General features: G+C 51.2%; 1 protein-coding gene across 1 annotated transcript in view; it reads left to right on the forward strand.

Moving 5' to 3' along the window:
• The window catches only part of CGN (cingulin), a 32,476-nt gene extending 7,857 nt beyond the window's left edge, over positions 1-24,619 (forward strand). The window contains exons 2-21 of the mRNA XM_032233827.1: positions 4,713-5,974; positions 6,320-6,420; positions 7,286-7,355; positions 7,570-7,656; positions 8,587-8,705; positions 9,501-9,642; positions 9,737-9,949; positions 10,293-10,441; positions 12,260-12,401; positions 13,025-13,237; positions 13,351-13,557; positions 13,798-14,055; positions 14,269-14,439; positions 14,972-15,133; positions 15,711-15,800; positions 17,528-17,611; positions 19,419-19,537; positions 20,105-20,213; positions 20,691-20,854; positions 22,014-24,619. Of these exons, the coding sequence (XP_032089718.1) occupies positions 4,742-5,974; positions 6,320-6,420; positions 7,286-7,355; positions 7,570-7,656; positions 8,587-8,705; positions 9,501-9,642; positions 9,737-9,949; positions 10,293-10,441; positions 12,260-12,401; positions 13,025-13,237; positions 13,351-13,557; positions 13,798-14,055; positions 14,269-14,439; positions 14,972-15,133; positions 15,711-15,800; positions 17,528-17,611; positions 19,419-19,537; positions 20,105-20,213; positions 20,691-20,854; positions 22,014-22,155 (3,975 nt within the window). The 5' untranslated portion in view covers positions 4,713-4,741 and the 3' untranslated portion in view covers positions 22,156-24,619. The remainder of the gene's footprint in view (positions 1-4,712; positions 5,975-6,319; positions 6,421-7,285; positions 7,356-7,569; positions 7,657-8,586; positions 8,706-9,500; positions 9,643-9,736; positions 9,950-10,292; positions 10,442-12,259; positions 12,402-13,024; positions 13,238-13,350; positions 13,558-13,797; positions 14,056-14,268; positions 14,440-14,971; positions 15,134-15,710; positions 15,801-17,527; positions 17,612-19,418; positions 19,538-20,104; positions 20,214-20,690; positions 20,855-22,013) is intronic.
• The last annotated feature ends 714 nt before the right edge of the window (positions 24,620-25,333 follow it).

Here is a 25,333-nt window from a genome sequence, read left to right on the forward strand (position 1 = left end):
CTCTTCCAGTCTAAGCTCTTCTCCTCAGGGATCAGCCATGGCTTCAGCCCTCCTTCCCTCCAGCTCTCCTTCTAGGCAATCTGGCCCTTTGCCTCAGCAGCGCCTCCTTTTATACCCCTTTCGCCCCCTCAGCTGATTGGTGGACCCTCTCCAGCTTCTCATTGGCTCTTAGCCGGGCCCTTCCATTGGTCCCCGAGCCCGCTCAAAGCGACCAATGTCCGCCCGGCTCGAGGAGGCCACCTCTTCCCAATTGGCTGGAAATGGCGGGCTTTGGAACCCCAGGGGGGATATATAAGGGTGAAGTGTGAAGGCCTCACCTCTTCTCCCTAGGCCCACTGCTCGGCTGTGCCTGATTGGCTTTGGAGTCCAACCTTAAAACTGTTCCCGCTCAGTCCTGACAGAAATAATAGCAATTATAATAATAATAATAGTTCTTCCTGGCTTCTTGGAAAGAACTTTTACCACAGATTTTTTCCCCCCTTGAAAATGGCAGCTGTGGTTCCACATTGTTGTGTGTCCAATAATAATAATTTATATTATAAATTATTATAAGGGATGAGCTGCCCAATTCCTACCCACTCAGGGCGGTGATACAACGTTTATCTTTGTAAATCAACATATATAAAAGCCAAAAGGGAAATGGTGACGCCCCCCATGGTGCACTCCCCTTCTTCCCAGGGACTTCAAACAGGCCGGCAGGGGACGATGGGGCTGGTGGTAGCCAGAAAAGGCCAGCTGGGCACGCTGCCCGGTCTGCGTCGGAGTCCTTTCTCTGTCCCTTATCTGGCCTTTCCGGCTGTCCTGGCTCCATCGATTGCGGAGGCCTCTGGCCCCCCCCTTACCCCCCCCCCCGGGATCTGGCCTCTGTCCAGGGAAGTTGGACACTGACCAGCAGCCACAGCCGGGAACGTTGGGGAGCCCCGAGTTGGAGTCCGGCTCCCTTCCGGGTTGCAGTCAAAAGGAACGGTTCCAGAAGGAAGTTTCCCAGGGTAGACTGCTCTTCCCCACGGAAGCTCCACGCCGCTCTCGAGCCTGCTAGCGACCGATCCTTTCTCAGCGCTTCGGGGCCGGCCATCGGGCGACCTTCCTCCTCCGGACGGAAGTTGTCGATATCCTTTTCCCAGCCTGCCTCTCTTATTCCCCTGCTCGTCTCTGGCTGTTGGGCTGCGGTGCTCCCCGTCCCTTGGGTGATGGGCCCTGTAGTCCAACCAAGCTGGAAAGTCGGGGTTGGAAAATAGCCTCGTTGGCTCTCCTGTCCGTTTTTCCGTTCCTCCCTCTCTACCTCTCTACTTTTCTTTTTCTCTTTTTCCTTCTCTCCTTCCCTCCCTCCCTTCGCATTTATATCTTCCTTCCTTCCATCTTCTTTGCTCCTTCTTTCCTTCCTTCCTCCTCTCTTCCTTTCCTTTTCTCTCTTTTCCTTCCCTCCTCCAATCCTTTCCTTCGCATTCAGATCTTCCTCCCTCCCTCTCTACCTTGCCTTTTCTCTCTTTTTCCTTCCCTCCCTCCCTTCGTATTTATATCTTTCTTCCTTCCGTCTTCTTTTCTCCTTCCTTCCTTCCTCCTCTCTTCCTTTCCTTTTCTCTCTTTCTCCTTCACTCCCTTCCTTTGCATTCAGATCTTCCTTCCGTATTCTTTTGCTTCTTCCTTCCTTCCTTCCTTCCATCCATCTTTGCTCCCTCCCTCCCTCCCTCCCTCCCTCCCTCCCTCTTCCTTCCTTCCTTCCATCTATCTTTGCTCCCTCCCTCTTCCTTCCTTCCTTCCTTCCTTCTATCCATATTTGCACCCTCCTCCCCTCTCCCTTCCTTCCTTCCATCCACCTTTGCTCCCTCCCTCCCTCCCTCTTCCTTCCTTCCTTCCTTCCTTCTATCCATATTTGCACCCTCCCTCTTCCTTCCTTCCTTCCTTCCTTCCTTCCTTCCTTCCTTCCCATCCACATCTCCCGCCTTTCATCATTCACTGATTCCCCCCCCAAAAAACCCCCCTAAATTTGAAGCATCTCATTATCTTTCCTATCTTTTGATCCCCTCTCCTTCTCCCCTCCCAGCTTGGCTGTCCAGCTCGCACATCCCGAAAGGACTCTGCAGTCGTCATCCCCACCCCCCCAGGCTCAAGAAATGCTCTGCGATACCCTCCCCCCCCTTCTCTGGCCCCAGCTGACCGGCTGCACATGGGCTCTGTGTGTGTGTGTGTGTGTGTGTGTGTGTGTGTGTGTGTGTGTGTTGCATCTCCTCCTCCTCCTCCCTGCCTCCATCCTCGCTCTCACCTCTTGTTTCCTCCTGGGGGAATATTCTCCTATTCTCTGGGCCTCCAGCAGTGGAAGCTCCTGTGTTTCGGTGGGAGTGGGGAGTGGGTGGTGGAGGGGAGGGGGAGGCTGTGGTCAGGCATCCAGTCTGGAGAGGGGAGGCGGAAGAGGGCAGGGAGGAGAAGCCCATCCGGCCGTTCGGAAGGGCAGCTCGGCCACCTTGGTGGTTCTTGCATCATATTGCAAAAAGAGAGAGAGAAAAAGTAAGAGCTGAGACCCAGAGTTTTTTGGGGAGGGGAGGGGGAGAGCTGGCCCTGCAAACTTCTAGCCCCCCCCCCCCCAATGCCGGGCCTGCTCACGTCCCTCCTTTGACGAGGGAGGGGTCTTTCACACAGCTTCCTCCCAACCAGAATCCTGGATGACTTTCTATGCTGCACCAGCCGCAGTGAGTACGGAGCCTTGGATCACGAGAGATGTCGGTGTGTTTGTGTGTGTGTATGTGTGTGTGTACGGATCAAAGGGGGGTTTCCAGCATGGTGTTCTTGGGAGAAGCCCAGGGGCTCTGTGGCAGTGGGGAGGGGGGGTCCATTTGACAGTTGAAACAGCATTGCAGAATCTCCTCCTCTCTCAACTCCCTGATCGCGAGGTCCTACAATGCTTTCTGCACGCTTGTGCAGTCCGTATCCACAGCTTTCCTTCCTCCTCCTCCTCCTGTGGACGTCCAAGGTCCCCAGCCCCTTCCCCTCCCTCCCCTTCGGCGTCACCATTATGAGGACGGCTTTCTTCCGAGTTACGCTGAACGAGAGACCAGCCCTGCGCCGGTTAAAACACGGGATGCCCGGTGGGACATGAGAGCGATCCGAAACTTCCCGTAAAACTGGCAAGCGGGAGGCCAATATAATTAACGGTAATAATGTGAGGAAAAAAAATAAGCGAGGGGAGCATTCCTCCCACCACTGCCAGGGGCCGGGAGCCAAGTTTCCCCACCAGATGGGGTCTTGGGTCCCTCGGCTGAAAAGAAATTGGCAGCACCCGCAGAGCATCCGAAGCGAGGAAAGAGATTGTGTTTGCCCTGCCTTCGCTCCACACGCCTCCTTGCACGCCGTGTGTGTGTGTGTGTGTGTGTGTGTGTGTGTGTGTGTGTGTGTATTCCAAGCCACCTTGCGGCTTTTTTGCTTGTGAAAAGCTAGATGTGAACCCGAGCGAAATGGTTGTTACCTCTCCTTTTGCGGGTTCTTTTCGGTTCCTATTTCTAATGTTTTCGTGCGAGGAAGGCCTTGGGAGATGGAGATGCAACCGAAGACGGCTGTACCCGTATAACGACACAACGGGCAGAGAAAGACACTTTAGAAGGGACCCTCCCTGGTTTCTCAGGACGTATAGGAGACAGTTGGGAATTGGATACTTTCAAACCTGCAAGATTCTGATAAATGGAGCTTTATAATAAAATACAATTAGCTGATTTGGTCGTATGTCAGTGGAAACTCAACCTGTGGTCCGCCGGCGGCCTGCAGAGCTGGCGGCAGATTCAGAGAGTGAGGAGGGTTGGGGAGGAACATGGGCCAGTCCTGGAGTCCGGGGAAGGCTCGGACGAGGGCGCTGCGTCGGAGGTAGAGAGGGGGCCAGGGCCATCTGGGAATTATGTGCTGCCTCTGGAGCCTCCAGAGTCGGACATCAGCAGGGCAGAGGAACAGGGGGAGCCTGTTTTCCTGTGCACGCATGCGCAGAGCTGCTAGAAGGCAAGAACAGTTAACACAAAAGGGGCGACTTGGGAGTAAGGCTTGGAGATGATTGGCCCCTCCCATAAGACATAAAGGAGGAGCAAAGCCTTTGCAGGAAGCAACTGTATTCGTTCTGGTCGGTGTAAATTCTGAAGCTCCGTGTGGCCTTGCAAAGCTAATGGCCAATTAGGTCTGGCAGAATTTCAAGGGTAATAAAGGTGGGTGCTTATCAGCCTTATCCCGAAAGACTTTGGCAGACTTCGGTCAGACTCTTTACAAACTATTTGGGACTCATTACGGGCTGTGAATGAACATAATTCACAGCCGTTGAAATAAAAAGAGGGTTTTTGGGACTAAGTGCCTGCTTTTTACTGTCTCAGGAAACACAACCAGATCCAGGCCAAAAGTATCTAAAAAAGGTTTAATGTCACGGCACCTGGACCAAAGTTTATCCTACCTGGTCATGTTTCTGTCCGATCTATCGCGTAAGGCGGGGAATTTGGGATGTAGAAGCCGAGTTTTTTTTTATTTCTAGACTTTCCACTTCTGCCTTGTGAGGTTTGGAGAAGGAGCCGCGTTCCCTCCAAGCTTTGTGACTCAATGCACCTGTGTGTAATGTTGTGTGTGTTAAATAATTACCGTCCTCTCCACCCCCTCTTCCACCCCCAAATGACTGCAATAACTTTCCTTGCTGCTCTGTGATGCTTCATCTTCTGTCTTGTCTTCTTCGCCTTCTCCCCCCCGTTCAGGATCCTTCGCGACCGCCGACTCGTGGAGAATGGACCATTCTGTGAATGGCACCCTAGTGGAGAAGCACAGCCCCATAGATTACGGAGTCCAGATCCGGTTCATCGATGACCTGAAGGAGCCCAGGAGATCCCAAAAAGCCCGCCCCAAGGCAGGCAAGCCGGGCTCCTACGGTGTTGCCGTGCGAGTTCAGGGTATCGACGGTCAACCTTTTGTGGTCCTCAACAGCGGTGAAAAAGGAGGCGATTCCTTCGGGGTACAGATCAAAGGAGGAAACAAATATGAAAGGCCGGCTCAGACTTTTGAGGAGACTTTTCTGGGCTCTCCCAGAGCGGGGTCTTCATCCAAGGACATTTCGGGGTCCATCAGCTCCGACTCAGATCTTCCCGAAAATCCTTACGGGGTGAAACCTTCTCGATATGGGTCTCAGTACAGCACCTCGGATGAGGAACCGGGTCTCCAACGAGTGCCCCAAGCGGATAGCTTGGATGGGATTCGCGTGTCTCGCACCAACCCTTCCTCTGCTGCCCATAGTGGCTATCGGACCCTGCCCCACAAAAAATCCATGGGGCAGCAGCACCTGCGGCGCACTCAGTCCCACAGTTCTTTGCTTGAACCTGAGACGAGCGAACCTCAAGAGGCGAGCCACTCTCGAACTCATAACTTGGGTTATAATTCCCAGTCCTCCACTTCAGGCATCCCAGAAAGGGGTTCTGGTGCGCGGAATCCCTCTCCCCCCAGGCTCCCCAACCTCAGGGAACCCACAACCACCAATTTCTCTGGTTTGCGACCAGTCCCCAAGCTGGTGTCCTCAGACACAGACTCACCTGAACCGACCCAACCAATCCGGACCAACAACGGCGACATTGACACAAAGCCTCTGTCCTCCGTGGACTCCTTGATCCACAAATTTGATGGGAAGGCTCCCCCGAGGGGCCGAGCTTCCCGCAGGACCCGGGTCTCCCCTGAGAGCCATCAGCGCTCCCGGAGCCTCGACGGAAGGAGCGCTTACCGCGATATGGATGACGAACGAGAACGAGAGATCAACAGACATCATCCAGGAGATTTCAAAGAAGTAGCACAATCTTCGGCGGCTAAGCCGCTCGTTTCGGCGAACTCCCCGGGCAGCCGGGGAGCTTCCGGTCAAGAGGTGAAGAAGGAGAAGGAAGTAGACAAGTCTAAGATGATCCAGGATTGGGTCAACAAGAGTCTGGACGAGCCCGGGACGGAGAAACAGACGAGAAAAATCCAGTCTGATTTGCAGGTAATTTTCTGGATATCTTTGCTAGACTCTCAATTTCCCGATCAGTCCTGGGTCTGGTGGGGAAACCACAATCCTTTTGATGATGGGACTTGTAGTCCAGTAGCATCTTTGTCACCCCCTTCTCTCTGGGAAGTGAATTACGGCTGGATGCCATTAAGGTAGCCACCGGGAGAACGTCTTTCTTCTTAGCGCATACGGTGATCTGTAAAACAGACCACGATCAGGTTACTCTAACCCAGAGACACTTAAGTGGACTTTGTCTGGTCAAGGATGGTCACTTCTGTGATTAGCCGCCCACCCGCCCAGGCCCTCTTTGACTCACCAAAGTTGGCTTTACTCTTCCAGCTGAAGTCCACCCCAGACCTTCTGAGGGATCAGCAGAAAGTGGCCCAGCCGGGGAGCAGCGAATACACCAAGGAAGTCATCTACAGCATCCTGAAGGACAGGTAAACCCCGAAAGCCGGCTTGAGCTGAGCCTAACCCTGGTTGAGCTCACCCAGGCATCTCCCTGAATCTTATCTGGGCGGCCCCCGTGGATTTCCTATCTGAATGCTTAAACTCTCCCCATGTCAGGACTAACCAGGTTGGATCCTGGTTATCTTTTCCCAGATCAGCCACTTTCCCCCAGCTTAGAATACTTTATTTTTCGGCATTTAAGACAGACCTTCCACCCCACCCACCCCCAAAAAAGAGCGTGGAAATGTTGGTGCGCCTTATACATTGAAGCCCTGTCCCCGCTCCCGTTTTTGCAAATAATGATCCTTTTTTTGCAAAAACGGGGGCGTTTTTGCCTCCCCCCCCCCAGGCCTGCTGAAGTTTGCAGAGTGCTCCTGGGGGCCAGGGAGGACAATTTTTTTTTTCTTACTTAACCTCTTCGAAATCTTGGTGCGTCTTATAGTCCGAAAAAATACAGTATGTTTTCACATTTTTCCTTTTCTTCCTTTGGCCACGGTGCTCTTTGAAGTGGTGAGAAATTTGAAATAGCCCTGCGGGAATTCCACCCTCTGTTTCCCACAGCGGGCAGCCGGAAGCTTCCGGGAAGTCCACAAACACCTGGTTAGACAGGGCCTTCCCTCATATTTTGGTCCAGCCCCCCCCCCCCCCCCCGCCAGCATTTGGGGTAGACTCTCCCTAAAGCTGGAGGCTCTGTTGTCTCAGCCCCCTCTCCTGCTTGGTCAGATTTGATGGGACCCTCGCCGGCAGTTCCTTAACCAGGGTTACCGCTCGTCAGGAGATTGCCGTTTATTCAGGATTATAAGGGTGCTGCAAACCCTCCTTCACTTTCGCTGGCCGACTCTTGTCGTTTTTCAGGAGCAGCGATAGCGACGCCACGGCGAAGCGGAAAACCAACCTGATCTTTGAGAAAATCCAGGCGTTTGCGGTAAGTTTGCCCCCGAAATACACACCACAGTTGCTGCTTCCGAGGGGGGGGAGGAGCGTCCCCCCTTTCAACCATGAGGTCTAGCCACTTGACGCGAGGGTTCTCTTAAGAAAATGGCCGCCCCTAAGAAATGGGAGTTTGCTTCCTTTTTTTAAATTTGGAAGAAAATTTGAACTTAAAAGCACTTTTTCTTTTCTCCTGGCTGGGGAGGAAGGCCGTCCCTTCATCGGAGCTGAGGGAGTCCAGCGCGGAGATAACCAAAACAAAATCAAAAATGGACGAAGCGGACAGCCGGAACAAGGTGGACGAAATAATCTTATATTTCTTGCTCCTGGCTATAGGTTGTGTGTCTATGTGTGCTTGGCTGCAGTTAATTCCCTTGGAGGAGGGGCAGGAGACTTTTGGACTCCGACTCCCATCTCCCACAGCCACTGGCCGTGCCAATCAGAGCTGGGGAGAAAAGACTTCCGGCGAAGTGTGAAAACAGGCACCCCAAACCGTGGCTGACTCACTCTGCCGAAGTTTATTCCTCTGCGTCCCGCTCCTTTTAAAAAATTCAAATCCAATTTAAATATGCATATATAACGTATGTAATTTAGACGTATTTGCCGCCTGGCCTCTGGGCACCTCTGGGGCAGCTTGCAAAAACAGTAACGACGCAACCTTGCGTGCACAATGACTCACAATGACAGGAATAATTTAATAACGGTTTAAATAATACGTCAGCGTTCCAAATAGCATCCAAAATTAAATCGGAGTCCGAGGCAAAGTATTGCTCAAAGTTCCAATTTATGGAGAGAGCCATGTTGGCACATCTGGGGAAACCCGGATCTGAAAGCTTCCCAGTTTTCCCCACCCGGTTGAAAGTTCAAGATCTTGCACCCCCCACCCCTACAAGTCCATCCCACGGTCCAATCTCCCACTGCCATGCTGGTAGCTTCCACCCATCCAGTTCCGGTCAGGTGCAGAGGTGCAGAGACAAAGGATGACCTTGGCTTTCTAGAAAGAATGTTGTTATGGCTGCATATCATCTAACTCCCATTTTCCCACCATAAACAAATGGCTAGTAGAATAGTAGAAAGTGTGGCAGAAAAGAAAAGATGAATACACCTCGACGTATTCCTTTAAACCAACCAATGAAACCGTCTCCATAAACGCATTTCAATCAATAACTACGATTGAAATGAAGGGATGAAAAAGGAGGGTGACTGAATCGGGGTTCCACACACAGGTGGCCCAGAGCCTTCCTCGACACCTCCAAATCCGGCTGCAGGAACTGGAGGAAGAATGCCAGCGACTCCGGGAAGCTTTTGAGAAGAAGAGCCAGGAGCTCCAGAGCACGGGGAAAGAGTGAGTAGGGGGTCCTTGCAGGGGAGGGTGCAAAGGGGGGGGCGTCCAATGCAGACCCCGTCCCCCTTCCAGGCTTCCCCCCTTCCCTCCCCACCCCCCCAGGCTGGTCTCCCCAGCTGGAAATTCAGGAACTTGCTCGAGGGATGAATATTATTCCAAATATAAATAGTACTGTGCAATAATCTATTTAATGACCATTCAAAGTTTCGACAGCCCTGAAAAGAAAAGGACTCGGGCCCCCTTTTCACACTTAACGACCATTGCAGCCTCAAACCCTTGGCCATGGACTCATACTTATGACCGTTGCCGTCTCCCAAGGCCGCGCGATTCCCGCTTTGCAAAGTGAGCAGGGGGAGCCGGATTCACTTAACAACTGGGTCAAAGGAGACGAAACTCGCTCGACGGATGTTTCACTGGAATCTGGAGCTTTTCAATGGTGGCCGTATGTCGAGGACCCCCACCGTCACGAGATCAAAATTTGGGCCCTTGCGATCTCCAGTTGTGACCTTCCCAGCTGGCTTCCAACAAGCAAAATTGGGTTTTGTTTCACCACGATTCACTGAGCAACTGCAGTGATTCACTTAACGTCCGTGGCAAAAAAGAAAAGCTGCAAAATTGGGCCCCAAAAGCTGTCAAATTGGGCCCAGCTGGAGGACCCCTGTGGTTAGCCGTGGGTGTTGTGTTCGTAACTCAAGGACCATCTTAAATCAGGCGGGTCATTGCGTGAGAGCTGATGCGTCCAGAATTGTGTCTTTCTTTCGATCAACACTTAACGCTTCTTCCCTCCCTTTAAAGGTTGAGGGACGTCCGAGCTGTCAAGGAGCAGCTGGAAGCCAAGCTGACCGACCTCGAAGACCAACTGACCGAGATGCAGAAGGCCCTGGACCGCTTTCAAGAGGTCTCCTCCACCAGCCCGGATCAGGAAGCCTTGCTGAAGGTCAGCGGAGAGACACCCAAGTGGACATGGGACGAAACCCCTCCGGCCGAGCCAGGCCCAGAGACGATGTTTCTCTCTTCCTTGTTTTCCTCAGGAGCTTCTGGAGACCCGCGAAGACCTGGAGGAGATCTTGACCGCCAAGCAGAAGCAGGAAGACCAGCTCCGCCAGAGGGAACGCGAGTTGACGGCTCTGAAGGGGGCCCTGAAGGAGGAGGTGGCCAGCCACGACAAGGAGCTGGATCGGGTCCGGCAAGAGTACCAGCAGGACATGGAGCAGTTGAGACGCAACATGGAGGACGTGTCTCAGGTGAGTGGCCTGGTCTGCCTCATCTTGCAGGTGGAAGTCCCACCTGTGAGGATGCGCGCCCAACCTCCCGTTGACATGCCAGATTAGGGGTGTCAAACTCGCGTCCCGCGGGCCAGATCTGAGAGGTGACCACGAGACCAGGATTTAGGCAAAGAAAGGGACGTCACTTGTTAACCTTGGACCTTCTGAGCTTGAGAGCTTTAGTTCCTGGGATGTCTAGGAGTGAGACGTTGAGAGGACCCGGTGATCATTCTCCAAAACGAGGTCCACCTTGGGTTTGGAGATCTTGTTTTGGGTTCTACCTCTTCTTGGAATCTCTGAACGTTGGGTTTCTTCTGGGTAGGATCAAGACAGCCTGGAGGCGGAGAGGCAGAAGGTCAACTCCCTGGTGAGGACTCTCCAGACGGAGCTTCAGGAGAGCCAAGAGGAGGCCACTCACTGGAAGGAGGTGTCTCAGCGGAACAAGGAGGAGCTCCGTAGCGTCAAACAAGAGTGAGTAAGCCACATTTCCCGGTCCACCGTCTCCTCTGAAGACCCCGCCCCCATCGCTTTCAACCATCACCTTGAGGGGCTTCACGCATGGATTCCATGCATCTCGGCTGGTTCTCCAGCCGCCGTTCCCCAGACGGCTTCAATCATGGTGTGAAATTGTCTTTGACAACCCATTGCTGTCGTTGGCTTTCTGACTTCCTGCCTCCCTTGGTGGTGGTCGTTTTTTTGTATAAAAAGTTTTTTTATTAGATAAAGATTAAAAACATTGCAACATTTCTGGCATAAACGTTTCCATATAGTGATTAGATCTTACAACAATTACATTTTCTATCCTTTACATAGGTGTATGTAGTCAGTTGATCCTTTCTTTTATATAATTACTAACCGTACAAATGCATATCCAATTCCTACCTTATCACACGTTCGTAATACCATATTTTCCAGTTCTTAACTTGTCTGTGTTTTTCTGTCCCGGCCTTTTCTAACCATCGGTACCATTTGTCTCAGATTTCACGATAATTCCGTCTCACCCTCGTCTTTGAGTCAGTCTGTCCATCTCTGCGCACGTCAGTACCGTCTTTGTTATTTCTTGTTCCAAGGGAGTCTCCTTATTTTTCCATTTTTTTGCGCAAAAAAAACCAGTCTCTCCGCCATTAAAATATGCAGCATTAAATATAGTCCGCCTTTGACATGCTTTTTTTTTTCCCTTTTGTGATCCCTAGTAGAAATAATAATTCTGGCCTCAACTCCCATCTTTTGATTTAGCATCTTTTCCAGTGGTGGGATTCAGCCGGCTCGCACCTATCCGGGAGAACCGGTTGGTAACTTTCTAAAGCAGTTCGGAGAACCGGTTGTTGGAAGAAATCTCATTTTGTTTTTTTCCCCACTTTACAGAGCTGATCCTGTAAGGAAGGCAGGAAGGGAACATTCTGGTGTTGTTTCTAGCCTAATCGTTAGTGCCCTGCTTACAGAAACTGCCTCTCCAGTTAACCCTTATTACATTGTAGCAATAGCAATAGCAATAGCAGTTTGACTCATATACCGCTTCCTAGGGCTTTCAGCCCTCTCTAAGCGGTTTACAGAGTCAGCATATTGCCCCCAACAACAATCCGGGTCCTCATTTTACCCACCTCGGAAGGATGGAAGGCTGAGTCAACCTTGAAGGAAGGAAGGAAGGAAGGAAGGAAGGAAGGAAAAGGATGGAGAGAGAGAGGGAGAAGGAAGGAAGGAAAAGGATGGAGGGAGGGATAGAGGGAGAAGGAAGGAATAGCAATAGCAGTTCAACTTATATACCGCTTCATAGGGCTTTCAGCCCTCTCTAAGCGGTTTACAGAGTCAGCATATCGCCCCCAACAACAATCCGGGTCCTCATTTTACCCACCTCGGAAGGATGGAAGGCTGAGTCAACCCTGAGCCGGTGAGATTTGAACAGCCGAACTGCAGTCAGCTGAAGTAGCCTGCAGTGCTGCATTTAACCACTGCGCCACCTCGGCTCTTCATGTAACAGCTAAGGCAAAGTGCCCATCGACCTGAGTGACGTTGAGTTGGCCACGTCCGCTCAGTCACATGACCACCGAGCCCCGCCTACCCACCTGGTCATTAGGGCAGAGAACCGGTTGTTAAATTATTTGAATCCCACCACTGACCTCTTCCAAATACCCCCTTATCTGGTGCCAAAAAGCCCTAGCTTTTGTTCACTCCCACCACGTGTGGTAGAAGGTCCCTAGTGCAGCATTACATTTCCAGCATTGTGGCGATACATTTTTGTTACTGGCTCCCTTGGTGGTTGACGCGGTCGGTGGCCTTCACCTCTTCCAGGCTGATGCAGGTGAAAGTGGAACGCGAGGAGTTTGAGGAGGACCTGAAGGAGAGCCGCGAGCACTTTGCAGCCGCGCGGAAAGAGATGGAGCAGCTCCGGAACCGTTCTACGGACGCCGAGGGGCTCCATAAGCTAAGAAAGGTGCGCTTAGCAGCAGAGAACAACCAACTAGACCACTTTCAAGGTGGTTGCGATGGACTTCAACTCCCAGAATTCCCCAGCTTCCACGGGAGTTGAAATTCACCGTGGAGAAACGCTAAGATGGACCTCGTAACTGTGTGTGGAAACACCACCAGGTCGGGACCTCCGATGATGGTTGAAGAACTCCCAAGCTCCATCATCCTCTGATCACATTCCCGTGGCCTGATGGGTGCTTGAGTGCCAGATTGGTCCTCTACTCCTAGTGTAGAAAGGACATGTTTCTATGTCTTCTTCGTTGCTCATCCTCTGTGTCTTCGATTTCCACCAAATAGGACAATGGCCACAGGTCCAGATATGTATGTCCATATTTTGCCATTTTTAAGAGCTGAGGAACATGGGCATGTTTTAAGGATGAGTCTTAAGGGGCTTTGTAGTATCCCAAGCTTGGATTTCTGAGAGGTTATGCCTCTTACCTGGTCCTCCAACAGTTTTCCGGCTCTTGAAATGGGTTCGCTTATTGGTTGGGCTGCCATAACTTGACATGCCAATGGAAGCCACGGACCATTCGTGGTCCTTTCCTGCAGGGAAAGGGATGGCTCTGACTCATTTTATCCTCCCGCCAGGAGCTCCGTCAGGCTCAGGAACAGCTGCAGGACATGGCGGAGGAGAAGGAGGACCAACACAAGGTCCTACGCTTGCGGGAGAGTGAGATTATTGACCTGAAGGAGAAACTTGACGATGAGGTTGCTTCCCATAGCCAGGACCTTCAGGGATTAAACTTGAGGTTCCAAGAAAAGATGCAGCAGCTCCAGAAGGACTACGAGGAAGCGTTTAAGGTAAGAAGAACCTCAGGAGGTAGATCTGGCTTTTCCAAACGGGTTCAGCGTCCAGCTTAGTGGTGAATTGCGATGGGGCACCTGGTTGTCTTCTCCATCCTTTCCTCCTGTAGACCAAGGAAGCCTTGGAAGGCGAGAAAGAGGCCATGGAGCAGACCAGGAAACTGGTGGAGTCCACCCTGCAGGAAAGCCAGGAAGAGAACGATAACCTTCGGCGTAAGATCTTGGGGTTGGAGACCCAACTGAAAGAGTACCACCATTTTGCTGACAGCTGGCAAGACGTGGAGACCAGGCTGAAGGAGAAGATTTTCAAGTTGGAGGTACGGGGAATGAGGGGCGAGGTTCTCTTGGTGACTTGGTAGTCAACTTCTCAATGTCTTCTTTGAGTAGATGTGCGTTCCATCTGTAGGCCCAGATCTGAGGAGGGGGTCTCTTGCCTCAATGACCCTCCCAAATCCGGTTCTGAAACTTTCCTTGAGCGGAAAAGGAGCTTCCTCCTTGGCCGATCTCTTGGTCCCTGCCTCAGTTTCCCCTTTTTGCTTTCCTCCTCCTGCTTCCAGGCTGACCGCAAGCAGATGGAAGAGTCCGTCAACAACGCCGCGGACCAGGAGCAGGACTTCCTGCTGGCCAAGAGGTCCCTGGAGAGTCGGCTGGAGGAGGCTCAGCGCAACCTCAATAGGCTCATCCTGGAGCACCAGAACTTGAGTACCTCCTACCAGGAGGAGCTGAAGCAGAAGGAGGCCCTCAGGAGGGCCAAAAACGACCTGGAAGAGGAGAAAAGATTGCTGGACAGAAGCATCGTGAAGCTGAGCAAGGAGGTCAGTCTTGTTGAGGGCCATCAAAACGGGTTCCCCAGGCTCAAGAACCATAGATTGAAGCTTTCTGAGGTGCCACCTTGAAGACATCCCAGGACCTTCTACCTCTGGGCACCTACCCCAACTTTTCTGAATGCAGAGGAAGGTCAATGGGGGGCAGGATCCAGGGCGAAAGCAACCCTGTGGTGACCCCTTGGGTGTCCTCTCCTCCTCCAGCTGAAGCAGATGACCGAGGAATCTCACCAGGCCCTCTCGGAGCTGCAGTCCCAGCTGGAGGAGTACAAGGAGAAGTCGCGCAAGGAGATCAGCGACTCCCAGAAACAGGCGAAGGACCGGAACGCGGAAGTGGAGAAGATGCAGTATGAGTTGGGGAGATGCCAAGATGAAGTAGGTACCTCTTGCTCTCTCTGTCTCTCTTTCTCGTCTCTCTCTATCGATATCTCTCTATCTATTGATCTATCTATCTTCCATCTATTATCTCTCTTTCATCTATTTCTCTGTCTATATCTATCCATCTATTCACCCACCCTAACCCTATGTCTATCCAACCTTTCTGTCCTTCCTTCCTTTCTTCCTCCCTCCCTCCGCCCTTCCTCCTTTCCTTTCTCTCTCTCTCCCTCCCCTTCTTTTTAATTTTCTTCCTCTCTGTTCCTTTTTTTCCTCCCTTCCTCTTTTTCCACCCTCTCTTAATTTCCTTCCTCCCTCTGTCCCTTTCCTTTTTTCTTCCTTCTTCCATCCCTTCCTTTATTCCATCTTCCTTCCTTCCCTTCATCCCTTCCTCTCTTTACCCCCTTTTAATTTCTTTCCTCCCTCTGACCTTTTATTTTTCCTTCCTTCCTTCCTTCCTTCCTTCCTTCCTTCCTTCCTTCCTTCCAACCACCCACCCTTCCATCCATCCCTTCTCCTCCTCCTCTTCCAGGTGCTGCGTCTCAAACAGGCCCTCCAGGACAGCCAGGCTGAGCTCGAGAACGCCGTCCTGGACAAGGAACTCCTGGCCCAGCGATTCCGCAACCTGGAGCAGGAGATGGAGACCAAGCAGCGATCCCAGGACGATCGATCCCGCCAGGTCAAAGCATTGGAGGTTTGTACGGTCTCTGAACGGATCTCACTCTCTTCCCCTTTTGGGCACAGCTACAGGTAGTCCTCAACTTACGACCGGAGTTTACCAGAATATCCATCACTAAACAAGGTGCGAAGTGAGCCATGCCCAATTTTACGGCTTGTTTTTGCTGCCCGTCATTGCTTCCACCCACCAGCAGAGGGCAGCGCCTGCTCTCAAACTAACCCTCCCCTTTTATTAAACTCCGTGCTGCGCTAATCAGTTTTTGCAATAACCCCAATTAATTTTCTGTGCGTTTCCCTCCCAGAAAAAAAAAAAACGAAAATGCTGGAGACGGCATTTTCCATACTGCAAAACTTTGCATTTTCCACAAGCCAGCATTTTTCTAGAAAAAAATTAGAGATCCCCCCCCTCACCCCCCCCCCCCCCGGTGTTAAGAAAGGCAGCCAGTTCCACAACAGGAAAAAAAAAAATTTACCAGCCCATTTGCTAAAACCCAACACAAAACAGGGACTTTTCTCTCAGTTTTTTAAGCGCTTGGCGGATCCAGAAAGGTTCCCCCCCCCTGCCCTTGCTAAGCCCCTCCCCGTGTTTGCAGGACAAATTGAAGCGGCTGGAAGTGGAGCTGGACGAGGAACGCAACACGGTGGAGCTTTTGACCGAGAGGATCAACCGATCCAGAGATCAGGTGAGACGCGATCAGGCCTCGGACGTCGCCCCAAGTCCTACTGAGTAGGAAATGGGGGTACCTCAGTGGTTGCAAAACAAGCAATCCCCACTTTTAATGGCGGGGGCCCCGAAAAATCTCACATGTTGCATGTTATTTGGACGCGAAAGTTAATTTGTCTCCTTCCCTGCCAAGTTACCTCCGTATTTTAGACTTTAATGTCATTCCAGAACTAGGCAGACCTGAGGTCGGCAACTTTAAAACACTCAGGTGCAAAAGTCCTAACCGGAAGCCTCCCATTCAATTCTGGAGCTGACCGGAAGTCCGGTTCCCCCACCATAGAGTCTCCTTCTAGCATGGCTTCCTTTTTACTCTGCCGACTGGAAGTCCGGTTCCCCCACCGTAGAGTCTCCTCCTAGCACGGCGTCCTTTTTCCTCTACCTGTCCTAACCGAAAGCCCTATCAATCAACTGCAGCCAACCGGCAACAGGGAGCCGCAGCAGAGGGACGAAAGAGCCACATGCGGCTCTTGAGCCGCAGATGGCCGACCCATGATTCTGACACATGCTCGGCCCTGCCGTTGGTTTGCAAGCAATAAAAGAAAAAGAAAAATACTTCTCTCGCATCTGGACCAGCGAGCTTTCGGCGTGTCCTGCATTTCTGTTTTGTACAAAATCCGCCGGGCGCGTCAAAGCAGATTGAGGCTCTGCCTGTCAGTGTGTTTAAATCCCTTCCCGTATCCTCCTCCCAGCCCGCTCCGGCACTGTCAATGCCTGTATTTAGCTTTCTGCAAGACTATCATTTCCTTGGTTTTTAAAGCTGTGTCTCACCCAAGCAGTTTTGGGGAGGGGAAAAAAAAAAAACACATCTGGGAAAAAATAAATAAAAAACCCAAGCGAAAGGTGTTATTATTACTATGATTTGCAAATGTCTAGACAATCTTCAGCATAAATATTGTCATCTCGCAAAAGGGAAGGGTTGGGTTGGGTTGAAGATCAAAGGCGTTTGTAACGTAAAGCCGGACTCGAACTTAAAGACTCCCTGGTTTTCAGCTCGCCCTTTTTGGCTGCCGAGGGGGGGTCCCAGTTGTTCCATGGGACAACTGGGACCCCCCTCGGCAATGCCATCTGGCTACTACCCGGGGGAGGGCCTTCTCTGTGGCAGCTCCGGCCCTCTGGAACGAACTCCCCGCAGGGATTCGGACCCTCACCTCTCTCCAGGCCTTCCGGAAAGCCGTCAAAACCTGGCTTTGCCGGCAGGCCTGGGGTTGATGAGTTCCCCTCCCCTCTCGACTTGTGTGGTTGTGCGACTCTTGCTTATTTTAATTATTTGTATTTCGTTTTATGTTCCCCTTTTGAATTGTTCGCCACCCTGAGTCCTCCCGGAGAAGGGCGGCATACAAATAATAAAATTCAATTCAATTCATGGTTCCGGAGAGGGTATTTGTGCTAGGATATTTCAGGCCTAGGATTCCTCCTGGGCGGTGATGGAGCCTCCCCATTCAGAGGCAGTGTATCCCCGTGAGGTTTCAACCCGCATTCCTGGGGGAATTCCTCCGTTTCTTGGGCTGCCCCCCCCACCCCCCGAAAGAAGAACGCTCTTCAGGGACGAGCAGAAAAAAAAAAGATGAGTTTATAGTTCAGGGAGGCGTCCATCGGCCGGGATGGGACACCCCCCCCCCCCCCCCGGCCAGACTTAAGTTTATCCCCCCTTCTTCTTTCTCTCTGCCGTTCCTCCCTTCCTCGCAGATCGACCAACTGCGGGCGGAGTTGCTGCAGGAACGGTCGGCCCGCCAAGACCTGGAATGCGACAAAGTTGCTTTGGAGAGGCAGGTAAGGCTGTGACAGGAGGGCAGAGCGGAGATTCCAGGCAGTCCTCGACTTACGACGGTGTTCTGAGCGAGGCTTCCCGAGAGCCTGAAGCCAACTCCTTGTCCCGACAAAAACCCCTTTTATTAATTGACTGTGAATTCTGCCCATTCAGCTCCAGCAAAGTTTTTCGAGGGAGGATTTACGGTCACAGACCTTATCAGGCTTGGAGAGCTGCCAGGCCGATCTCTGTAAAACTTGGCCAGGATTCTCGGAGAGTCACGAACCAATTAAGGGAACTAATTGTCTCCTGCAAACTCCACTCCCCTTTTATTTCCTGGGGGGGGGGCATTCACCCTAACCCAAAATTCATTGTGGGCCAGTTTTTAGAAGCCCAAAAATGCATGCAATGCCCACCTAATTATGAAATTAGTTACATTTTAGCTTCCCGTAGGGCTGAAATTTGGTCTCCTTTCCCCATTTTTCGATGGAAAAGATGCATTTTATTGCTCTTTCCTGCAGATTCTCCACCCTCCCCAGGACTTCCCCTCTTTTTCTGCTTTTGGTGGGGGGAAAAAAACCCCAGGAATTCAAGAGAGGCTGAATTTTATTCCTGTGCTAAAGCAATAAAACTCTCATAGGTTGCTGATCCCAAAAATTCTCCATTTTCTCCACCCCCCGTCTACCCCTGCGGTAGACCAACCCCGACAAGTTTGAACTTGGCTCAAGGATGTTTACGGACCTTTTGAGGCTCAACACAGCACTTAAATATTCTTTTTAAAAGCATTTTTCTTTTCCTTTGTTCCATCTGGCCACAGTTGGCTGCAAAATAATAATAATAATAATAATAATGCCTGTTATATAACCCAGGAGATGAAGAAGAGAGATTTCTCTCTCTCTCTCTCTTTCTTTCTCTTTACTGAAGTCAGACAGGAATTACACAATCTTACGTTTTAATTGTAGGCTTGTTGTTTATAATTGTGACGTATGGACTCGGCCGAATTTTTCACGCTGCCTTTCGCTTTGCCCTGGCGTCTCTGCAACCACGCCGACGCCCCCCCTCCTCCCCCCCTGCGCATTTGGCAGCCTCTGAGCATGCCTTGATCGGGCCCGAATCGCTCCGCTCGGCGGAACGGCTTTGAGTAACTCGAGCCAGTGAGCCAAGCTGCACCGGGCAAAATAATATTGATTGATTTATCGCATTTTCCGGCCGCCCATCTCCCTTGCAGGGGGATGGAAGTTCTGTCTGCTTTAGGAGTGGGGGGAAATCACCCCCTTCCTTGGTGTTTGAAGGAGGCGCCTCTGTCTACGGATTGATTTTACGTTTCTGTGCAGAAAGAGGAAATAATAAATAATAAGGAAGATGGTGGGGGGAAAAAACTTGGCTTTCCTCCTGATTTTTCAAGGAACACAAATGCAGCTGTGGGTTTCAGCTGTCACCTTTCCCAGGTAGACTCGGCACATATCCTGATCCTATTTTACTGTAAAATAAATAAGTATTTTACTGTAAAGGCTACACATGTCCTTGCAGGTCTAAAAGGATATATATCTCCTTTCCCCACTCGTTACGCAGCTGAGGGCTCCTTGTTCCCTTTTCCAATTCTTCCCTAATCATCATTTCATTCCTCCGTCCTTCAAGGTCATTCCCACATCCCACTTTTGGGTCTCGTTTTATCGACCCGTTTTATTTTTTCCTAAGGGATCCTTTCCCGCTGCCGTCTAAGAGAGAATGGAAGGATTTGAGGGGGAGTGGGGTGGGATCCCCTCTAAACTTCCCCACTCCTTCCTGCTCACTTTCTATCATATTCCCCCCCCCCTTTCCTGTTGCCAGAACAAGGACCTCAAAAGCCGGCTGACCAGCAATGAAGGACTGCAGAAGACCAGCGTCAACGTCTCTCAGCTGGAGTCGCGGATCCAAGAACTCCAGGAGAAACTCCTGGCGGAGGAGAGGTAACCCCTCCGCGCGTTCTCTTCGTGACATTCGCTCACCTGGGACGTCCGGTCTCCCGAGGCCGTCCCACTTCCGCCCGGATCCGGCCAGGTGCAGAGCGTGCAGAGACAAAGGATGACCTTGGCTTTCTAGAAAGAATGTTGTTATGGCTGCATGTCGTCTAACTCGGTACAATCCCCTCTCCCATTTCCCCACAATGGAAAATGCACAGGGGGAATAATAGGAAGCGTGGCAGGCCAAAGATCCAAAGGAAGAGACGGCTGCGCGCCTGACACAAACAAAATCACAACCAAGTTGTGGTGTTCATCATCGGACAGGCTTTTAATTCCGTAAAGTAGCGGCTTATTCCATCCGTGGCTGAAACACGAAGTAACGAGGATGTGGTTTCTGGCCTCTCTTTGAGATAATTGCCTCCTCCTGTCACACGCCATGAATGTGTGGTTGATCCCGGAAAGCTTCCTGGGATCACATCCAGGGATCCCGCCACCCGGCTTGCCTTACCCCCAAGGCCATTTGTCCGGTGGCCGGGAGGACCTGGGAATGACCTGAGCCTTGTGTGCCCACAGGGAGAAAAGTGTCCTGCTCTCCTCCAACCGGAAACTCGAGAGGAAGATGAAGGAGCTGAGCATCCAGATTGACGAAGAGAGGCAGCAGGTCAACGACCAGAAGGACCAGGTGAGACGCTGCCCAGGTGGGAGGCTGGGAAGGTTGGAGCTCTGGTGGTGTGAGGCGTGTCGCAACTCACAAACGTGTCTTGGAAAGGATTCGATCCCCAGCAGCTGTGATGGGGATCAGGGAATGGGGGCATCTCCTGCACAAGATCTGGAGAAGGTTGGGTTTTGCTTTGAGCCAAACCGTTCCCTGATGTTGGCTTAACGGGTGGCGTTACGGTTTGTCCCAACCCTAAACCAAGCAAGGCTTAGTTATCCTGATCAATGATCACAGCCTGGAGCCCGTGATTCCTGCCACAGACTCTCCAGATCAGGGATGGAGAACTTCCAAGAAGTGACCCACCTAAGAATCTCGGCCCCAGAGCATGCTGGGAATTGGCGAATTCGCAAACATGGGCGAGGGAGAGGGGGAGGCTCCAACCCACCTCTCGGCTTTGGGGGGCTGACCCTCAACGTGGGCCTGTTCTTCTCCCTCGCCAAGCTGAGCCTGAGGGTCAAGGCGCTGAAGCGGCAGGTGGACGAGGCAGAGGAGGAGATCGAGCGGCTGGAGGCAGCGCGTAAGAAGGCCCTGAGGGAGCTGGAGGAGCAGCACGAGACCAACGAGCAGCTCCAGAGCCGGGTCAAAGCCCTGGAGAAGGACCTCTGGTGAGCAGAGTGGGCCCCTGGGGGTCCACCTTTCTCAGGTGTCCCCTAAACTTCTCCTCTGGGCTCAGCACCTGAGACTAAGCGGATGTCCCTTCTACAGCTCAAAATCTGTCCACCTACTTGGTTGGTCAGTCTGTCCATCCACCCACCCACCTGCCTATCCATCTGTCTGTCTATGTATCCATCTACCTACTACTACCTGTCTGTCATCCATCCATCCACCCACCCACCTATCTACTTGACTGTCTGTCATTGGTCTGTCTGTCCTTCCACCCATCTAGCTACTTATCCATCCATCCATCCATCTATCCATCCATCCATCCATCCATCCATCCCTTACCTGTCCATCCATATCTCCATCCATTCATCCATCCATCCATCCCTTACCTGTCCATCCATATCTCCATCCATCCATCCATCCATCCCGTACCTGTCCATCCATATCTCCGTCCGTCCATCCATCCATCCATCCCTTACCTGTCCATCCATATCTCCATCCGTCCATCCATCCATCCCTTACCTGTCCATCCATATCTCCATCCATCCATCCATTCATCCATCCCTTACCTGTCCATCCATATCTCCATCCATCCATCCACCCATCTACCTTTCTACTTGGCTGTCCTTCATGAGCCAAGGTGGCGCAGTGGTTAAATGCAGCACTGCAGGCTACTGCTAGATCAGCAGGTCAGCGGTTCAAATCTCACCGGCTCAGGGTTGACTCAGCCTTCCATCCTTCCGAGGTGGGTAAAATGAGGACCCGGATTGTTGGGGGCAATATGCTGACTCTCTGTAAACCGCTTAGAGAGGCCTGAAAGGCCTATGAAGCGGTATATAAGTCTACTGCTATTGCTATTGCTATTGCTAGACATCCATCCCCTACCCACTTGTTTATTTATCTACCTCTTCACCCATCTGGGAGGGGCGGACAACCCGCTTATGGACATCCGATGGCTGAAAGCAGAACCTCCATGCACAGAGAGTCTCTGACCACAATGGCCGATTACATTTGGTAGCCCATAACCTTGGACCTTCCCTTTTCTCTGATCCCCGCAAAAAAAGTCTCCTTCCCTTTGGAGCCCAGGAAGGGCGTCCATCGTCCTAGAGTGGATCCCCCCCCCTCTTGACCATGTCCCCTCCCCTGTTTTTTTGCCTCCAGGCGCAAGGCAGCGCGTTCGACGGCCGAGTCCTCTCTCCGGGACGACCAGCTGAGTTCGGACGAAGAGTTTGACAGCGCTTACGGCCCGTCCTCCATTGCCTCGCTTCTGACGGAAGGGAACCTCCAAACCAGCTCCTGTTAAGGCCCTCTCGGGGTTCGTTTGGATGCTCTCTAAAGATCCCCCGGGAACTTGGCAAAACCCACGGGGGGCAGGGGGGGCGGAGAGGGATCTCCAAAAAAATGGTTTCTTCCCCAATTGGGGTGCGTGTCACCGAAGCAACCAACTTCTTGATTTAAAATAATTGGAGGGAAGGTTTTTTAAATTTTTGGTCGCTGCGGGAGAGAAAACCAGAGTCTGTGAAAAGAAAAACTGAGTATTATTTAGGGGAATTTCTTTTTAAAAAATCTGGTTCTCAGGGCATTGACGAGCGGTTAAAGTGACACAGCCTCCTTTTAAATATGTATATATATATTTTTTGTACATACGTCGGTTTGCATGGAGATGGCGATGGGCGTGCAATTATACGGTGGAACAATCCGGGGCGTTAGAAAAAAACGGGGCCTTGGTGCATGGAATTGGCCTTTTCAAGTCCCTCTGGAAAAAATATTTGGGGTTTTCCCCAACTGAATCTTCTCCGCTTTGGCTTGGCTTATGTCCCCCCCATGCGCCCCCCCAGAAATCTCAACCAGAGGTGGCCTTCCAGGTGTGTCCGAATCCCCAAACTCTCTTCAGACCGCTGGCTGTGAGATCTGGTGGCAGGGAGTTCCGCGGGATCTGGAAGACGGCTGCCCCTCCATCCCTGGTTTTTTTTTTCTTCTTCTCGTTTTAAAGTAGTGCCTTTCCCACCTTCTTCCCCAAAAGAGATTATTTCCAGTGGGCAACTAGAGGTCACGTAGACCATCCCGCTTAGAAAGCCGTGAGCAGTTTTGGCGCCCCCTCCCCTCCTCCCCCCCCCCCCAGGAGGGGCTCTGGCCGATCCCTGGTGTTTTCCTCCCATTAAACCAGCCAGGATTCAATCGAGGGCTGTGAAGAGATGCCAGAAACCCAGGGATGTCCATTCCACGCTCATATCGGTGGCAAGAAGCAAATTTATGCAAAAAAATAATAATAATCCCCCAGCCAGATTTAATAATCTCCAGTCTGTACGTCTTTCTGATTTGAGGTGTGTTTCTACAGACGATAACTTGTTTTTTTGGTCGGATTTAAGTAATCGCCATGAAATCGCCACTCCTTGACCAAAACATTGGTCAACAACAACAGGCCCATCAAATGCTCTCCGCCATCTTTGGTTTTTTGGGCAACCGAGAAGTCCCATCCTCCGTTCCTCCGAGCGCAGAGGCTGATGGGCCCCGGAACCCACGTCCGATGGGCATCTGGCTGCAGGAGACCCCTTCCCCTAAAAGAGAGGAATGTCAAGCAGTCAATATATCTCTCCGGTTAGGAGGAACGCAACCCTGTTGTGACACCGGAGCGGAGTCAAAAAAACATCCGAGAAGGGGAAAGAAAATGGAAGAAAAAAATAACAACACTCTCCTTTTTTTTTTAACAATTCTCTCCTTTAAAATGGAGCATCGAAGCTGCCTTCCATTAGCGCGTCTCTTTTCAAAGGCAGGCTGAAGTTCGGATGCCAAATGCGCATATTTTTAAAGCACCCGTCTCTTCCCGTTTGAAAAAAAAGTGTTCTTCCAGTCCCGGATTGTGTTTTTACGGCAAAAGAGGCAAACCCATCAGGCTCTCTCTCCACGCGCCGACAGCTCCTTGGCATCCCTGCGCGATCCAGATTCCTGTCGGGTGAGGCTGGTTTGGTGAGCTGGCACAGAAGAACGCGGCTGGCTTGCAAAATCCTGCCGCGTTACCCAATTTATTTTTCTGCTTCCTCGGTTTTTCCTCCCCTGGGACACCCCCACACACACACACACTCTTCAGGTCCACCCAAAAATCACCTCTCCAGGCCTCGCCTGGCACCTTAACGTGCCTTATCGCCAGCGAGCACTTTTTCCTGGATTTTTGCCCCGACCGGTTGCCCCAGGAATGTACTCGGAGAACGTAACGCATCTCCGTACCTCTGCACCCATCCGGGGATGGGGATTCTGGGAGTCGAAGTCCCCAAATCTTCAAAAGTGGCCAAGGTTGGACATCCTCCTGACTTCCACCGATGAATCGGAATTAAATCCCAATCCGTAGGAAATTAGCGTCATTTTCATCAAGGCATGACTTTCCATTCCACCCCAGACAAAACTCAATTTTATCCCCAAGCCCAACTCCAAATCTTTCCTTTCCTATTCCCAAACTCTCTTCAGACCGCTGGCTGTGAGATCTGGTGGCAGAGAGTTCCACGGGATCTGGAAGACGGCTTATTATTATTATTATTATTTTGGTCAAACGGCCAGTAGTTCGCCGAGAGGGCAAAATTCCATCCAAGTTTTGAGCCGAGACAATTTTTAAATAGCTGCTATTGCAATCCGGGCTGAATTTTAAGAATGGATCTTTTTTTTTTTAAATTTCCTGGAGCTTTATTATATATATATATATATATTTTCCTTGGACAAAAATCAAACCCCCCTTGTATGTTGATTTTTTCAAATAAAAGAGCTATATTTATCGAGTTGCGTAGCTACTGGTCCTTATTCTTGAGATTGGATTCGTATCCTTTAAACAGGTTTAACGGAGTTGGAAGGGACCTTGGAGGTCATCTAGTCCAACCCTCCTCTACCCAAGCAGGAGACTCTACACCGTTTCTGACAGATGGCAGTTCAGTTTCTTCTTGAAAGCTTCCAGGGATGAAGCTCCCACATCTAGGTGGAAATTTCCCATCCCTTCAAGAAAGTTTTCTTTGGGGTGTTAATTGCAAATATTTTCACACATTTTCATGGCGACGTGCAAAAAGGCCTCTTATTCTACATTTCTATCCCACAAATATCCCTTCTGTATTCCATATTTGGCGTCCTTCCTTTCCCACAATCCTAAATTTGTGCAGCGTAATTCGATTCCAAAGAAGACTTTCTGTCTTTAAAACTTCCTTTTTCTCTTTCTAATCCCCGGACATTTATCTCACTTCCCCACCCTGCATTTTATCTCTGGGGAAAAAATCCACTTTATAGAATAACAGAGTTGGAAGGGACCTTGGAGGTCTTCTAGTCCAACCCCCTGCTTAGGCAGGAAACCCTACCACCACTTCAGGCGAATGGATATCCAACCTCTTCTTTAAAAAACTTCCAGTGTTGGAGCATTCACAACTTCTGAAGGAAAGCTGTTCCACTGATTCATTAACAGAATAATAGAAGGGATCTTGGAAGGTCATCCAGTCCAGCCCCCTGCT

The sequence above is a fragment of the Thamnophis elegans genome, chromosome 17 (genome assembly GCF_009769535.1).
Source record: "Thamnophis elegans isolate rThaEle1 chromosome 17, rThaEle1.pri, whole genome shotgun sequence".
NCBI lineage: Eukaryota > Metazoa > Chordata > Lepidosauria > Squamata > Colubridae > Thamnophis > Thamnophis elegans.